This window comes from Arvicanthis niloticus, chromosome 12 (genome assembly GCF_011762505.2).
Source record: "Arvicanthis niloticus isolate mArvNil1 chromosome 12, mArvNil1.pat.X, whole genome shotgun sequence".
In the NCBI taxonomy this organism is placed as follows: domain Eukaryota; kingdom Metazoa; phylum Chordata; class Mammalia; order Rodentia; family Muridae; genus Arvicanthis; species Arvicanthis niloticus.
Genome location: NC_047669.1, coordinates 67,674,625 through 67,693,589, shown reverse-complemented (window position 1 = coordinate 67,693,589; position 18,965 = coordinate 67,674,625). Strand labels below are relative to the sequence as shown.

At 38.2% G+C, this 18,965-nt stretch overlaps 1 protein-coding gene across 1 annotated transcript in view; it reads left to right on the top strand.

Moving 5' to 3' along the window:
* Window positions 1-18,965, top strand: part of Adamts5 (ADAM metallopeptidase with thrombospondin type 1 motif 5) — a 44,294-nt gene that overhangs the window by 15,699 nt on the left and 9,630 nt on the right. The window contains exons 3-7 of the mRNA XM_034515660.2: window positions 5,996-6,163; window positions 13,814-14,097; window positions 15,297-15,480; window positions 15,829-16,004; window positions 17,816-17,991. Coding sequence (XP_034371551.1) covers window positions 5,996-6,163; window positions 13,814-14,097; window positions 15,297-15,480; window positions 15,829-16,004; window positions 17,816-17,991 — 988 coding nt within the window. The remainder of the gene's footprint in view (window positions 1-5,995; window positions 6,164-13,813; window positions 14,098-15,296; window positions 15,481-15,828; window positions 16,005-17,815; window positions 17,992-18,965) is intronic.

The following is an 18,965-nucleotide window of genomic DNA, read 5'->3' as shown; positions in this document are numbered from 1 at the left end:
TCAAATTGATGTAAGTTTACATTCTAAGTTTATATTTTTTAACTTGTCAAACTTTTATTATAGACTTGTAATAATAAATATTTCACCTGCTGCACACATGCTCATTAAAAGCAACCATTTTATTGATGTTGAGCCAGCTTCTAATATACCGAGGGGAACAATAGGATTTTATTCAGATTAATGAAATCCATAATTTCCCAGCACTCAAAAGGTTTGTGTTATAGTAGTTAATTATAAAATGTGCTAAGTGAATTTCTCCACCAAGAAAGACTGCAATGTGTTTCCTATGTTAAAGCCAGGCAACTTTAAAGAGTGGGGCCAATCCCTCAGCCAGACTTAGGAAGTGGTTGAGACACAGCAGGGGGGTGCCTGTGCTTTGCTGTGGTTAGAGGCCTGTCTGGCTGTGGAGATCAGTATGTGACTCTGCCCCATAGATGATTAGATTAAACAAGCCTATGTTTGGAAAAACTGCAGAAGCCCCCCTCCCCACCAAAAAAGAAAACTTGGGAGACCAAAGGCAAGTCCACAGATTTGGATGTTCATACTGGCAAGGCAAGTAAGATATAAAATGAGAAGGGTGCTGGGATTCAGCTTGTTATTTATCTTCAGACCTGTCATTTTAATCAACGCAAACTAGGCATATTTCCTGTCAAAGTTGAACCAGTACCACACCATGTCTTTCTTGGACCGGGGATGAAAGGCGACCATAGGTGTGGGTTACATGTCCCATAGCACTGTGAGATTTAGTGTTTATTATGACTTTAAAACTAAATTTAATCCCAGTCCATGTTTCTCTAGGGTAGACCTATTGAATTTTTTTGCCACACAGGTTGACACCAGCTAGTTGGACATGCCATTAAAAAGAAGATTGAAGCTGTAATAGGGGGTTTGTCTCCCTTTTCAAATTAGAAAATTGTTCTTTGTCTCTAATTCCAGATATTCAGTGATACTAAAATTTATTACAAATGCTAACAGCTAGAGAGAAAGTGTTGGTAAAGGGCTTACTTGCAAACAAAAAGATATGGGTTCAGTCCCCATAATCCACATTAGAACAACATACAAATCCAAAACCAGACATAGTTGTGCACACTTGCAACCAGTGCTGATGAAGCAGTTATCCCTGGCACTTAGTAGCCAGTTAACCTAATGCATTTAGACTATTCCAGGCCAGTCACAGTCCAAATATGAAAAAAAAAAAATAAGACTGTAGGTTGTAGCTTGTGCTGAAGGAACAGCAGCTGAGCTCTTCCAATTCTTCACAGGCAAGTGCCTACATGCACACAAGTACACATACACTTGCATATACATGTTCACATGCAACACACAAGCATGCACTTGGGCACACCATGAAGTAAATACTATCATGGGGAACCCATGTTAGCTTAATTAGTTAAGCTAACATACAAAACATTAAGCTAACATTTCAAGATTTATCTAAGATTCATAACTCAATTATCCCAAGGGCCACATTCCAATGCAACCTATCTGATTCCAGAGCCCAAGACTTTAGTAGTACTGGATAGTGGGATTTTACAGACTACTTGGTATGAAATTGATCTAAAAGGATAGGCCATCATAATATGAAAGAGTTAATTTTTTTTCTTTCTAAATTACATACTCAATATCACATTAAACATTTTTCCTTAATGTTTCTGAAACATTTCCATGTGTTATCACCTCTACATAAAGGTTAGCGTTAAGAAGAGTGTGTCCCACCCAATTATTGGAGGTCATGAGTCTTCTCTTTGGTGGTTCTAGATTCTGATCCCCTGTGAGCTGTTGACTCACTTTTCAACCCCTGGCCAGACCTTCTTGCACCTCCAAAATCCCAGCTGGAAAATTAGGTAAATGAAAACCATGACCTCATTGAGAAACAGATGCCTCTTCTGGGCTGCGCTTTCCCGAGTAAACACATTACAGTGTTTCTTGGGACATTTCTGTAGGATGTGGTGCTGTGTCCCCTTGACCATTGGATAGTTTGGGATCAGGAAGCAAGAACTCGAAATTCTGTTTAATTTTCAGACCAAAGTTTAGCAAAACATTCAATTTCCTTCCTGAGCCTTATGCTGCCCAGTAATACCTGAGTAGAAAGAAGAACCCAGCGGTTCCCCAGTAGAGATGTGTCTTGGCTGAGGGTGTGGAAGTGCTGGGGAAGCTTTTCTTGCATGTACGATGTCCTGAGTTCTATCATCAGTGCTGAATAAAGCAAGAGTGAGACACACATTTCTGAGCCAGCATTCAAGTGACAGGAATATCGGAAGTTCAAGGTCACTGTTAGCTGTGAATCAAGATTAATGGCAGCCTAGCATAAATAAAGCTCATCCTTAAAAACATAGTCTTTTCCTGGGCGCATATTCTTCTAACTCCAGATTTACTTGACAAGAAGGTGAGATCATCATTAAATCTGTATTTGGAATACCAAAGATGAAAAATCATTTAACAATGTGACACATTTGCAGACTTATAAAGAAGGCTATTGACAAAGCTGTTCTAACAGTTTTCTTTTTCATCTTTGTACTCTACTGACTGCAAAGACTCTAAACACAAAGGCGGATGCTTCCCTTATGCAAGATTTGGGTCTTTAACGTGACCTCGAAGAGTGAATGCTCAACTCTTAGTCTGTCTCCAGCTCTTGTCCATTAGTTTGGGTGCCCTATTTGAATAAGGGAGCTCTCTCAAAATTACTTTCTCCTCTCAAATTGCCTTGAATCCACCACATCCATCCATTCCAATATTCTGACTCCTAAGAGAAAATCTTTCACAGCTGCAGGAGAAAGGATGGCCTCTCTCCATGGGTCTGGAGATTGCGTGCCCTTTGACTTCTAACACCTCATTCCTCTACTAAGTTCACTGTCCTGTTTTCTTCAAATGCTCTCAGAAAACACTGTGACAAGAACAACTTACTATCAGTCTTGTGAACACTGACCATGACCCTTCAGCAGATTCTTCTTGGGGCCTTGTGTCCTCTGGGTCATGAATATCCAAATGCCATCCAATGGTCATCATAAACATCTTCTTAGTGACTTCCAAGCTAACTTCCTCTGAAGAAGTGGTTGTCTGAAGAATTAAAATCTATCTTTGTCAACCAGATCTGCATGCATTTTGTGTCCCCTTCACAGCTATTTGAAATCCAGGATTGTCAGTTGTGATATTTAAGTTTAAAATTTCCTAGAATCTGTACATGCAACGCCATGCTCCGTCATCTGCCATGTATGTGCCTTGTACATCTGTATGTAACTTATCATTCCAGTTCTCAGTGGTGCTGACACATCTTAGACTGGCATTAAACATCTTAACATAGCTGATTGGTGACACAGGCTTTAAGTGCACACTGTTTGCTGTTTGTGACGTGTGTGTGTGTGTGTGTGTGTGTGTGTGTCACTTCGTCCCTAAAGAACATCTGACACCCTTCACATTGATCTTCCTTTGCAAGCTCTGCCCATCTCTGGAGGGAAAGCCACATAGGTCTCACGTGAAACTCACATGGTTCTACCTACTCTGCAACTGGCCCCCAGTTCATGGTGTACTTAAACGTTCTTCTAGAACCATGACTTTTGCCACCCTTGTGAGAACTTGCTTTCCCCATCCAGACAGCTAACTGATTTTCTCCAGGTAGGATAAAGCATTTGCTTTTCAAAGATAGTCTTCGTGCAGTGTTTCTGATTGATTTGAGGAGTCTTACAAAATACACATTTCCTTTAAGCTGTGGCAGAGCAGAAGCTGAGATTTGCTCATGTGCAGATTATCAACCTTTTCTGGTTGAACTTTTCTGGTTGTTTATATTTGTCTTTGGTAGCAATTAAGTTATATGGCTAAATTTAGGGATCTTAAAAATCACAGTGTGATATAAAATAATACACTAAATGATTTATCAAATTGTGCCAAAAAATAAACTGCCTAGTTGTCATAATTTAAATTTTTAAGTTTATAGATGTTACCACTGCATGTGACAGAAACAAAAGCAGGACACTTTGTTCAGACCCTCAAAGTGAATTTGATGGTTGCCATACATACTATATTTTAAACCATAAATTAAAACTATGCTCTCTCAATGAAGTGAAAATCCCTTGAGGCAATAATAAAAATGCCTTTGGAAAGTGCTATTTATATCAGTTTGGAAAAAAAAAAAAAAAGATCCTGGCTCCATTAAACATGGGTGAATATCTCAGAAAATACAGTACAAAAAGCACATATTGTTACATTTAAAACATGGAGTTTTAAACATCCTGTTACAGAGATCTCATTGGGCACCCTTCCCTCTTTCTCTTCCAATGACATAATTCAAAACCCCGGGATGAAGCCTCCAAGCACGCTCCACTGTACTGGCTTAAAGCTTCTACCTTGGAGAAGTCTAGGGACTAGATGGTGAATTTTTAATAAGTGCTACATAGATTAAGTAATTTTGAGTAATTTTAATAAATATGTTTTCTGTGCACTGTGACACTCTTTTTAAAAAATCTCTACATACCACTCAAAAATTAGAGAGGCCCTTGCCAGTCTTGCTTCTCATGTCACTGGGGACGCACCTCACAAACTGTGATGGGTATTCATGCTACTGATCAATCCCGTCATGAGTTGCCATGGAGAGGCTTTTCAGAGAAATCTTACTTTTCCAGTCAATTCTGTAAATGCTGTTGAAGTCAACAACCAAATAAAATGGCATAAATGGAGAATTGGAAGGTCACCGAACCGTACTCACTTCATTTCAAGCACAAGAGCAGTCAGCTGCACAGTGAATAATTTTGTTATGAGGTGTCAGTGATTTAACAAGTTGGCCCAAAGTAGCTGGAATGTGGTGTGAAAGATTTCATCTCTGTTGGGCTGTGCCGCTCTACACTGACTGGATTCCTGATCACATGGCCAACATTCCTGCATTTTCTGTATAGAGAATCTTGGGGGGGGGGGGGGGAAGTGAGCAGTCTGTTCTGTTGTCTTACACAAGGTATTGGTGGTGTTATATGATTCTGAAAGCTTTGGTGAAATAACTGGCTACTTGAAGTTTTTAAGCTTTTAGATTTATAGAAGAAAGTCAATGTACCTCTTGGAGTATGGAAAAATTAATATATCATAAGAAAAGCAATTTACTCAGATTATAAGGATCTGAGGATACTGATACTCTGAGAATTGATATTTGAATAGATGAGGGGGAAATGGTCTAGCAGCAAGTATGGGAGGGTTATGTGCACACACATCCTGGACATGTGACTTCGAACCATTCATTACTCATCATGGAATCCAGTTCTTCACTTATCTCTAGTGCTTCTTAACAACTATGTTTAAAAAAATTTATCCACCATACAGTAGAGATGAGCATATATTCAAAATAGTTTTTATGAGACTAGTAGCTATATGTTTCACTAAATATTATAAACAGAAACATGAAGAGAGCTGATATTTTATGCAGTGAGAAATCTACATGTTACTTCTATTTGTTTTGTCTTTTGGGTCATCCCCAAGAACTACTTATATACTTGAAAAAGAAAACAGAAGTCACTGACATCCAAAAGCATCTACTGTTTGCGTCTTACACACCATTGAGTCAGCTACGAAGGTTCTAGCAGTAGATGCTCGGAATGCACTTTGATCTGCTGGGGTTTGTAGTTCATCAGAGAAGGCAGAATCCTAACAATAGAAATAATTTGTGGTGAGACTATGACATAATTTTACAGAAGCCTCCCAAATTCATGATTCTAAATAAGATTTTACATGCCAGTGAGCATATGTGAACCACATGGACTTTAAGATTATCTACTTTTTCATTTATTTTTCTAATTTTCATCCAAATGTTCACCCAAAGCAGCTACATCATAGCAGCATAGAGCTTTCATATGCAAGGGGATCAGTCTGGATACAAAGACTGTTAAGCTCACCTATGATTAGGTGCAAAAAAAAAGTGCTAGAGAACTTTTTATGTGGAAATAGAAACTGAGGATATTCTGTAATTGGAAATCCTCTTCTTCCTTCTGTCACTTGCACTCTCTTTTCTCTCCTTTAGGACATCTACTTGGCCTCTCTCACGACGATTCCAAATTCTGTGAAGAGAGCTTCGGTTCTACAGAAGACAAGCGTTTAATGTCTTCAATCCTTACCAGCATTGATGCATCCAAGCCCTGGTCTAAATGTACCTCAGCTACCATCACAGAGTTCCTGGATGATGGTCATGGTATGTAGCTTTCTGGACAACATAGGATCAGAAAAACAAGTTCAGGTTCTCGGGAGCTTTATACCATGATGACCTCATGACTCTCAGCTTACCCTGTGAGACAACGGTTATTGGGAGAGTGTCAGAAAAGAAGCAAGCAAATTGATTCGCTCTTGGCATGCAATGCCAGCATTCTTGGTGGCATTACAGTCATGGTATTTTTGCTGTTGACATAAGAAGTTCAAAAGGGAAAGAGTGTGGGAGACCACACAGAATGCTTAGCAGTGGGAGCCCTGAGAGTCTGGCTTTCATTTCCTCTTATACCACTAGGTTCCTGTGAGAACATTGGCAGACATTTTGGTTTGCATGATACTAATATGTACTCTCAGAATTACTTGTTGCATAGCTATTGTAAGGTTTTGGTTAAGGTGTAAACTGTGATTCTACTGAATACCCTTTGCAACTCTCTAGATATTCATTGACTAGAAAAATTTGATTTCATCCAGACAGCAGATTCCCCCTGGAAATGGAATAAAAACTACAGAACAAAAATAGCCCAACCCATGGTGGGAAAAGACTTCAAGAACTTCAAAGGAAAATTGCTGGCTTTATCCTTTTCAGACAGTTCAAGAGCATAGCATACTTTATTAAACTCTGTAAGAGTAGGATTAGTGCTGTAAGTTATAAGAAAGTACAGAGGAAGTCACAATTTCTAGAAATAATAAATTCTACTCCCTAAGTAGTCTTCGAAACAAGCTGTTGCAAATTTCCTCTCGTCCTTTACTGTTTTAACATCATAGAAATACGCCAAGCTGGACATTTACAGTTGGAAAGAATTCTTGAGAGCGTATACTTCTACTTCCTCATCTTTCAGAAAAGAGGCTGTTCTGTCTTTTTTCTGCTCTCTTAAAATGGGTCTTTTTCTAAAATAGGTGGCTAAGTTTTGAATTTTGTAGATAATACTTTCCATAAAATAATCTAATGAGTCATTGCTCAAAGTAGGGTCAAGGTAATCAGTGATAACCATCTTTACCCTGAGTTTTGAAAAGTTTTGGTCTATAAACACCTAATTTCTTAATGTGTTAGGCATTTTGAACTTCAACTAAACAGTGCCAAGACAATCAACAAATTAAATTAATTTCAAACACAGTGATGTTTGCTACAACGTGGACTTTTATACCATGTAGCCAAGATATGTTCATTACTTCATGGTTCCCTAAATTACTGTTGAACTGGTAAAACCCTTGTGGATACTAGAATTTGCATTTTATAATACTAAAAGCAATCTAGTTCAGCCTTGTTTGGACGTTTTCCCAATATCAGCAGCGTGGTAATAAAACCTGTACACCCAGCATTCTGCAGGCTGAAGTCAGGACTGTGAAGTCCACAACAGCCTTGGATGCAGAGTGAAGCCATGCCTCAAAAATGGATAGATAGATAGATAGATAGATAGATAGATAAGCAAATAATTAGATACATAAATATTTTATCAATAAAAAATATTTCTCAAAGCCGAAAAGACACTCCCATATCTTAAATACTTAGAAACACTACTAACATGCATAGACCTTTCCCTTAGACTACGTGAAAATGGCCATTTTCTTTAGTTTGGTTATAGCCAAATCCTGAAGTAGATGATCTCCTAGTCATCCTCGTCTCAACGCTGAACACATAGAGAGTCTCTCTCTAGTAGCATCTTAACTATCTACTCCTGAGAGTACCCTTACTGTTTTAGTTTAAAGGAATAGCATGAATATTTTATTTTAAAATTATATATATTACACATTCCAAAAGGCTTAGCTCAACTCTGAATCTCTAAGTAAATGGATCAAGTGGCTAAGGCAGCAAATTCGTATGGCAAAAGTAGGTCAGCTTTTCACCCTTCGTACGCATTAGCATTAGCTCAGCTGCAGTGCTGTGTGGAGTTGTGTTCCTTTGACTGTAATTTGAGAATGGTGACTTTATTTCATGTTTGTGGAACGAGATCTTAGTTTCAGGACAACAACGATGCTTCCAGCATTGTTTCAGCTTTTAACAGTATTTCTATATTTTAAAAGGCCTACCCTCTGATTAGCTTTTAGTTTTCGGCAAACTTCCCAACTTTTGCATCAGTTTCTGTTCAAAGGGGCTTCTGAGAACATCTAAGAACACAGCCATAGTAGAAACAAATATACTCATTTTCACAAATGAAGATTGTCAGAGTCTCCCAGAGGTGGATTAAATAAACAAAAGACTTGCCAGAATTCTCTGAACAAGAAAAATACATATTTTCTTATATAATCAAATCTAGATAGTTGCACTTTTGAATATGTTGACTTCTGTTAGGTGGCATTTCATTTTAACTAAGAAAGAAAAACAGTATGATTCCAATCACTTCTAACGATGAAGGTAACTTCAGCATAAGAAAAGGTGGCGTGCAGCAGGAGCCTAGCCTCCTAGTCAAGATCATTCAGAAATATCTTATTCCAAAAGTGACACTCTAGCTTTGTTCTTTAAATGAGAGTTCAAAAAATTAATAGCCTGACAATTTTGATTTTAAAATATCTACAAGACAGTTTAGTGACAGTATGGTAGCAGGAACTGGCAAGTCCTTTTTTTTTGGGGGGGGGGGTTTGTGCTAACATTTGAACTATAGACATAGAGAATCAAGAAAATACCCCAAGCCTATGATAATATAAAAACAAGCACACAGTAACATTTGTTCAAGACTAACAGATTTCATCACACCATAGTTTAACACTTTATTTAAACTTATTTCATACGAGTCAAACATGTGACCACTTGCAACACCTGAGTTGATTTGACAATAAGGAAGTAACAAAATCAGGAAACTGCCCACCTAAAACCCAAAGCCAACCCAAAACTTAAACAACAAAACATGCAATCAAACAAATAAAACCATGTAGTAACTTGGTACCATTTTCCTAAATATCAACAGTGAGACATCTACCCATCTTGCTAATGTCATTTCTATAGACACTGGACAGATATAATAATTTATACAGAGAGAAGAGAGACTTACAGGAAATTTACTCAGCAAAGTTACATTGAGACGCTCATATAAAGGCAGGAAAGTGTGCCATGTTCAAGTAAGTATTGTCCCAAAACATGTCCAGTGTTTTGATGATGCCTAAGGAGCACACAAGCTGGAAACATGTTTGGTGTTACATCACCTCTTTCCTACTTGCACCTCCAGCAGTGTTAAAGCAAAGAGAAGTTACAGTCAAATTAAACTCAAAGCATTTGATTTATTTTTTAAGTTATTAGCCATAAGTAGCTGGACATTTGTAGCACTCCACCACTGCCAGATTTAAATTCATTAGTACTGAGTATTTCCTGATTTAGGTCCAAGGAGAAATGTGCAGTGGTTCGGATATGACTGGGAAGCCAAAGTGCACACTCTTAAGTAACTTTATCTGGAGACTTGTGATTCAGAACAGGAGTAGTCGTGCCTCGTGGGACTCCCCAACCCCTGGTCAAGGGCTTTGCAGAAATGTTGCAGTGTTTGTACAAGTTAGCTGGCTGGGAAAGCAAGCCTCCGAAATAATGGTAAGCATAGGCAGAGAAATTGTGCAAAGGAGGCAGGTTATTGAATTTCCTCTACCAAAGGTTTCCTTAACCTTCAATGAGGCCCGGGACGATAGCTTTATTTGCAGTATCTGGAAGTCCTCTACCAGATGATGAGAAGGACTAAGTGGGTACAACTCAAGAACACCAGCAACCTGAGCTGATAAGGGAAACATATGGAAATTATCTTACTGCTTCTTTAAAGAACCAAGGGTACAGCCACTCAGCAAGCATAGAACTTTGGACCAAAAATACTAGCAGAAAGCTATATATCTGGATTCTTGACAATTTCTAATGGTAGGTGTAGACATAAAGCCAGATTTTAAGGTATTATTAAGAAATTGAACTCTTTTATAGTCATATCTTGATTTTTCCATTATAAGTATGATTTTTGAAAATATGAGCAAATAACATAAACTCTAAGGCCATGATGAGCTATGATTTAAAGCTTAACCTCACTCCCTTACTGTTTTATCTGATGATGAGTATATAACGCCCCCTCTGGCTACACACTCCTAGAATGACTTCAATCGGCATCTTCTGCCAGCATCTTCTGTTCCTTTGCCAATGTTCTTGTTCCTTTATCACTAGACCCAAAACAGCTTCTCAAAGAATGGGAAAGTGTACATCTCACTATTAAGGATAGACATGCATCCAAGAGCCCAAAGAAAGCCATAAATATGAAGTTAGAAGCAAAATGGTAACAGCAAAAAATTTATGAGGTTCAAATCTTCTTCAGGATTATTCATTGGGTGTTTCCAAGCTATGGACATCTAGGTCAATGATCAATCTTATCCCTGAGTGCTGAAAGAGAAAAAAAAGAAACAACTATGTATGATGCTAAAAATAGAATCAGATAAAATCATTTTTTAAAAAGTCCTATAATTTCTACTTATCATTAAGAAAAAGAACATCCTGAGATACTGAGCCTTTTAGGTTTTGTTTCCTGGAGGCAAGCTGTAACTTCCATCATTTACTGGTGGGCTACAGAGACCTAGGAAAAACAACCACAGTCTTTCATTTACCCATTCCAAATGACTCTTTTGGGGTTTTAGTTGTTGGCCTTATTTCAGATTTTTACCCTTGTATGCATGGAAAAACAGGTATATCATGTGCATACATGCCTACTGACTTTCTCTTGTAAGTATCCATCTTATGTGCACCAAATGTGCCAAAGGAAGAAAGGAAGAAGAAAGAGGGACAGAGGGAGAAAGAGAGGAAGGCCCTGTGTGGTAGTCTAGAATAGAACAAAGACCAGGTAGAATTTCCAGCTAATAGAAATGTTTTAAATATGAAACAACTAAAAGAAGGAATAGATTAGATAAAGAACATGTCAACATTTGGTTGGATTCCAATAAAGGCAAAGAAATTCAAATGCTGAAAGAGTAGTCATTTTCTACTTTCAGTCTTCCTCCAAACCATATGTGCTTTTCAAAGTGGAAGACATAGATCGGATAATCCATTATTGCATCATTTTTAAATACTATGTACTGTGAATTTCATAGCCAGGCATTGTAATGATTTTTGTCATTTCCCAGCATAAGGTTTCCATGTGGTGGAGATGTCTGTACTATTTTGTTCCAAAAGGAAACCATTGCATATAAAAACAAAGTCACTAAGGCACATGCTACAGAGTAGACAGAAATGAGCACAGAGACAAATCCTTGTAAAAAATATATATATATCAGTAAGTTAATGTCAATTATCCAAAGAAGAAAATTGTTTTATTTTCAACAAGAAAATTTCACTTCTATGTGACTTCTATAGAAAATGTTATTTTAATTGCACTGAGTTAAGTTTTGTAAAGATGCATTTCATCTTGAACTATCCTTATCAGAGACTGGTTCCAAACTGCCTGCATTCTACATTCCTTGGCAGTCCTTGCCTCCTGTAAAGTAGGGTGGGTGTCAGTGGGAGTCTTCCCAGATAATACCTTGTTAGGAAGTCTATGGTCTATACTTTTTACAGAAAACAAAACAAAAACGTTGTAACAGCAGTTTTTGAAGACCTGGAAGGCATTCTCCCTGACTCTGAAATTTGTTGACAAAGGGGTTTGTTGACAACTTACTAACATCATCAATCTGCTAAGGCTGCTCTGGTTTGTACAGCAGCTGGTTCATGAATCAAAGAAGATAACATTTTTTTTCCCCAGAGTTCCAAAGTGTCTGCTCTTTCTCTGTCCCATAAAGAACACTTAGTGAGTTTTTACTGTCATTCTTTCCTATTGACTTGATGTTAATATTTTTCTTTTAACTTGGTGTTTTTCTCCCTAAGTTCTCCTTGGCGAGATTCTCATTTTTAATGCTTTTTCTGGCTGGCCTTAAGAAGCTTTACCTCTTCAAACGCTCTGGCTCAGTTAAATGGAAATTTGTTATTTATTCATTTTCATATAATGCCTCTATTACAGATGGACAGATAGGTGTGTGTGTGTTCTCATTGTAGCAACTTGATTATACAGTTGTAAAAATGTTCGCAGTACACGCCAAACATGCTGAAGAGTTATTTTCTCAGTGTAAGGATTTAAATGTGGAAGAATTTTTTGTTGGACAAAAGGTTTATCTAAATGGTTGTTCAGCTCAGTTGAACATAGAAGCAACTACCATTCTTTCGTCTATTTCTGTCCTGTCTTTAATTTTTCAAAGACAATTCTATCTTTACAGTACATAGCGAAAAGAATAAGCATCTCACAGATCCCATAAATGAATTAGGGAGAGGTTAACTAACTGGGCTAAGAGCATACATGCATATGGTATTTCACCAGATTAGACCTTAGGCCAGCTGTTTCTTGCCCTAAGCACTGTATCTGCCATTTAAAGGATCTGCACATGTGTCAGCCCCTGAGGGAAAAAATCTTTCTATAGATCTGACAGAGGTAATATGGTATGCCACGATGGTGGCAGCCCCTGAACACAAAGCCCAAATAGCTATGTAACATTAGTCAAGACACTGACAATTTATATTTCTTGGCTTGTCTTTAATATGAAAAAAAAAAAAAAAAAAAAGAAGTCAACCTCCTGGAATTTTCATGTGAATTAAATATATGTAATATATTGTAAAGAACTCTAAATGTGTAAGAAGTATTTGTTATTATTGCTATTATAATCAGTGGGATAATTGTATAATCAAGTGAAAAAAATAATCCTTAAAAGCACCGAAGCCAGTGGGCTTCTGTGAGAGAGTATACAGCAAAGAAAATGATTTCAGCTCACACGGCCTGGCTTCTTAGGTAAACATGTTGAGTGAAAAGGAGAAGTTCCAGCTTTGGGAATTCTCTATAGCATCCCACCACCTCCATGTATGCAATGCTGTAATATTCAGCTGCTTTTAGCTGCCATTCTAGATACCCAACAAGTCCACTATCAACTGGTTTAACAGAAATACAAAGGTAAATAGGACATTAGAACGTCTCTGGTCCATGTTACCAAAGATTCTTGCTTTTTATCACTACTTTATTCTAGAGATCTTGAAAGCCTTTTATTTCAAATTTATCAACCTGTGAGAAATACTTAGTCTCTCTTACACTTTAGTGGGATGTTAAGGAGTAGAATACACCCCTTTTTTTTTTTTTTTTTTTATTCTTGACAACATGTATGTGACTTGAGCATTCTAGGCATTCAGTGAGTATTTATTCAATGAGTGCAAGAACAAATAATGACCTCGGATGTCATTAAGTCTTAGTGATTAGGATATAGGCTCTGGGCACACGAGGAAGAGGTGAATGATCACTGGTGAGTGGCGTGTCATCAATGAGCTATCGCTCAAAGCTGTAAATGACAGTTACTATAAAGCTCCCCATTAAGGTTCTTCCAGGCTCATCCTCATTCCCTCAGTAATGCATTACAACTATTACAAAATAATCATATAGGACAGTAGCACCAGCAACCTGATATCCACCATTACAGACAGTCCAAGAGTGCACTGCTCTAATTCTAGAATCCAGTCAGATGGCCAGCCCTGCCCACTACATCCCCAAGGCGACCATTCTACAGACTTGTAGGTCCATCATGTTTTCATTCCTCCCGGACCTTTACATTTCAAGGTCCCTGATTCTAGCAGTTTGACACCTAAACCAGGATTGTGCCTAACTCTTGATTCTGCTCTTAGGTAACTGTTTGCTAGACCTACCACGGAAGCAGATTCTGGGTCCTGAGGAACTCCCAGGACAAACCTACGATGCCACCCAGCAGTGCAACTTAACATTTGGGCCTGAATACTCTGTGTGCCCTGGCATGGATGTCTGTGCCCGGCTGTGGTGTGCTGTGGTGCGCCAAGGCCAAATGGTGTGTCTGACCAAGAAGCTGCCTGCCGTAGAGGGCACTCCCTGTGGGAAGGGAAGAATCTGCCTGCAAGGCAAATGTGTGGACAAAACTAAGAAAAAATATTACTCGGTAAGTGGCTTTCTTGTCAGCTACAACCTAGAGACCCAACACAGGAAGTGCTTTTCCAGACATGCATGGTCATTATGATCAGAGAGCTTTATTTCCCGGTTAAAAAATGGTATCCTTCAATAATCTATAAAGTTTTATTCCCCATCCATGACAGCCCTTCCTGTAACCAAACAAAGGAAAACATGCAACTAGCAGGGATTTCTTGGCAAATTCCAGCATCTCACAAGTAAATCCAGATTGACAAATTTTGCAAATAAACTGAGATGAGCACGCAACATGGAGCCTCTATGTGCTTTTTTTGGAGGTTCAAAATCCTAGCCTTAAAGTTATCAGAACATGTCTGCTGAACAGTAAGGAAACAGTGGTGAAGCAGATGCTATGGTCCTTGCTCATATCTTGTAAGATCCCACATGGTCACTTTTTCCCAACAGAAAATGTATATAATATTAGGAGCTATGGTGCCCTAAAGGATGTCCCCAAGAATATGCTAACAATGCAGAAGACAGTTCGCATCGCCTGTGTCTTGTCAGATATCCTGACACAGGTAACCAGAAGCTTATATTTCCTAGTCAAAGTAACTCATTACACCTAATATGGTCTCTCAGCTTCCTCCTACCATGTCTCCATAGAAAAAACCAAAAGTTTGATATCTAGGTGTGTCTTTCCATAATGAAAGCACAATGTCTGAGCACATAGGCTGAAGGTACCTTGCATTGTCTGTCACATCTAACTGAGAATTTACCAGAGACCAGCTCAAATGCATTCATGTATGAAGCAGAGTCTACCATAAACAGAATGAGTGATGTCAACAAACAGACCTCAGAACTTAAGGACTAAATACAAAGGTTTCAGCATGATGCATTTTTCATTATTGGTCCAAGAGGAAAGCAAAAAGAATGTTAACAGTTATCTGTGGTTATAAGCAAGAGTTCTACAATACCAGAAATCAGGAAATATAATGTCTGGAGAAAACAGAATGCAATCTTTGACATGTGCTCATTACTTAGGGTGACACTTTAGATCCTGTGCTGCTAAAAATGAGGTCCTGAATAAAGATGACTTGCTTAGCATTGGAAATGGGCTGCAAACCCTTAATTGGCACATAAGCATCCATTGGGATGAAATACTCAAGTGACTACAATATACATGTAGAATATTTTTCCAAAGAGAGTTAAAATATCTTCTGCTTTCTGTTTCAGACATCAAGCCATGGAAACTGGGGGTCCTGGGGCCCATGGGGTCAGTGTTCTCGCTCCTGCGGGGGAGGAGTACAGTTTGCCTACCGCCATTGCAATAACCCTGCACCTCGGAACAGTGGCCGCTACTGCACAGGGAAGAGGGCAATATATCGTTCCTGCAGTGTCACACCCTGCCCCCCTAACGGTAGGTATGCTGCCCTCAGGTGTCAGTAACCACATATGTCATGCATTATCCCTGTTTTCGTAGAAATAAACAAGGAAGGCTGGAGAAGTAGCATTAATTTCATATTGGAAAGATGCACACATATGTTAGTTACTAACGAATATGGGGGTGGTTTTTAATTTGTCACAAACAACAGTGTCTCCAAGAAATGGGGGCACGACACTTCTGTTTTCAATTCTGTTTGTATGAAGGTACTTTCTCAACAGCTAGTGCATAAAGAGCTCTTATGAACCAAAATTTTAACATAAAACCATCAAGATTTTATGCTAAACTTAATAAGGTGTGAATGTCAAACATTTTGTTTTCCAGGTAAATCCTTTCGCCATGAGCAGTGTGAAGCCAAAAATGGCTATCAGTCTGATGCAAAAGGAGTCAAAACATTTGTAGAATGGGTCCCCAAATATGCAGGTGTCCTTCCAGCAGATGTGTGCAAGCTTACCTGCAGAGCTAAGGGCACTGGCTACTATGTGGTCTTTTCTCCAAAGGTAACTACCTCTTTGTGTCTGTAACAGTGGGCGTTCTGGGCAGAAATGACTTCATAAAATAAAGTCTGTAAATGCTGAATGCACACAGTCATTATATTCAGGACAGATTTGGGAAGGTTTTAGTTTTGATCTCTATACATTTCTGTGTTTTCAAACTTTACACAGTGGTCTAAAAACATTTTAACAGAACTGGCATACGTTTTAAAAAATGGATTTTTGAAAAGTATAGTTCACTGTCTGGGAAAACAGATTATCATATCAACTTCAAAATAACCTAGAAAAGAATATGCATCTTTCCAGACAAATTTTGTGAGAGAATTATTAGGAAGAAAGATTTCTATTTTCCAGCTATTTACTTAAGAATTTATGTGTTCAATCTTAACAATAGGTTTCAAGGTCATTGTCTCTGACTCTAGATTTACAGTAAGTCTTAGACCCTCACCATGAATCAAAATCCTTCTAGTCACTTGCATTTCAAGATATATATGTGGTTATTCCATATTTTTCACAGATAAACATTTTCTAAAATAGTAAAGGGATTTTTCATTATTTTCTATAGTATGCAGCAATTTTAAAACACCATTTATCTAATTTTTAAACATATGATGTGTTTAAAAACACCTCTGAAATCAGCCTTTATCTGTATCTGTATACCTATGTCATTACATCATATACCACTGAAAAATGAGCCAGTGTACAATTCATGTATATTTTAATATATCATATCTATTTAGTTATGAAGTAATACATTTCCCTTAAAGTACTACATAGAAGTAAAAACAAAGAGCTAAAACTATAACTAAGAAGAGAATTATTAACACTTTGAGGGACATTCTATTTTGGTTTACAAATAAACAAACAAAATCACATACCCACATGCCTGAGTCATATGCACACAAATGTAAAATGCATTTTACATGTATATGAATATGCATGCACACAAGCACATCGCAGCTTCTTACATGCTACGTGTTAACTGGCTTTGAGACAACAACATATCCTGTTTTCTTAATTCAGAACCAAGTATTCACTCTATTCCATACCTTTTCAGAAACACCCCTTGCCAGGATCTGTTTTCTGCATGAATGTGACTTTATTTTAATGCTTGAAACTTCAACACACCACTATGATAGGTTTTAAATAAGTCTAAATTTTTTAATTTGCTGCTAGACTAACAGTTACTCAACAAAGAATCGTTGTATTCTTAAGCTTTCTAATGTTCAGATCTCTACAGGAGGAATAGCCTTCCACGAAGTTAAAAGATTCTTTTCACCAATGTAAAAATACAAGATGATACAGTGGGACTGTGTTATGAATAAAAAATATGGAAAATAGTAACTGGAATCACCAGATATATTCAGCAAGAAGTTTAAGAGCAAAAGTATATAACCAGAATTTCCCAATAACAATGTATTATGCATATTCTAGAATCTTCTAGAAACTAAATGGTTGGTTGCTTTTTGATGGGTTAGTTTTTTAATTTATTTTATCTTTTAATTAAGTATGCATGTATGTGCATGTATGTTGGCATGTGCACATGAGAACAGATACCTGGGAAGACCAATGGCATTGGATCCTTCCTGGAGTTAGAGTTATAGGTTGCAGTGAATCACCTTTCATGAGTTCTAGCCACTGAAGTTGGGTCTTCTACAAGGCAGTGTATGCTCTTCACCAATGAGCCATCACTGCCTTATTTCTCAGCATATAACTTATTACAATAAAAGTTCACAAATTACAACTTTCTCCTTAAATAATGGAATCAAATCCTTGATCCCAGATGTCCCAATTGCTGATAACGTTCCCATATGCAGGTTACCGATGGGACAGAATGTAGGCCATACAGCAACTCCGTGTGTGTCCGAGGAAGGTGTGTGAGAACTGGGTGTGACGGCATCATTGGCTCGAAGCTACAGTATGACAAGTGTGGAGTATGCGGAGGAGATAACTCCAGCTGTACAAAGATTATCGGAACCTTCAATAAAAAAAGGTAACATGACAGCACTCGGCACTTGTGTGAATTAAGCAAGGTCTTAGACTCCCGCAAAGCTGATACCAGACACACTACCACGTCATCTCTTTGTAGAGGTTTAATGTTGGTTTCACAATGCATTCCGCACAGGAGCAGGGGAGAAGAAGAGCTAACTAGGGTTCTGTGGCTGACAAAAACTTTAAATGTCTCTGGAAGCAAATAAACTGCAGCAGCAACCATGGATTAAAGAGCAAAAAGAAAAAGTAGGCACTGTTCTTTAAAGTAAGACACAGCAAAGCCTCATTTCCTAAAGTCTCGTTTGGTTGGCCTTATCTTGATGTTATATTTTAAAGTTTTATTTTATGTGTGTGGGGATTTTGTCTGTCTGTACGTCTGTACACCATTTGTTTGCCTGCAGCTGGAGGAGTCCTTAAGAGGCCATCTGATCTCCTGGGAACTGAAGGTATAAAAAGTTGTGAGCCACCATGTGGGTGCTAGGAACTGAATCCGAGTCCTCTGGAAGAGCATGCCCAGTGCTCCTAACCACTGAGCCATCCTTCTTAGGCTCCTTTCATGCTATTTTTAATCTATTATATGAATATTTCATGCATTGTATTTTTCATACAATGTATTGTGGTCACACTCACACCCGGTCTTCCAGCTTCCTCTCTATAATGTTACGTTTCCTCTCTCCTCCCATCTTCCATGGCTGCCATTGGGATTTTTGGTTGGTTTGGTTGGGTTTTTTGTTTGTTTGTTTGTTTGTTTTGCTTTGTGAGGTATTTTGGAGACATGGTCTTGGTATGCAGACCAGGGAAACCTTGAACCCTTGAACGTCTGGTCATCATACTGCCTCTATGCTGGGATTCGGTGTGTAAGATGCCACTCCTGGCTCTCTTTGCTATTTTTATAGCAAACAGTGTGTTTTTCTTCAGAAAACATTTCTCCCTGCAAAATGTAAGTTAATTGAGGCACTGTGACAATGATCCCAT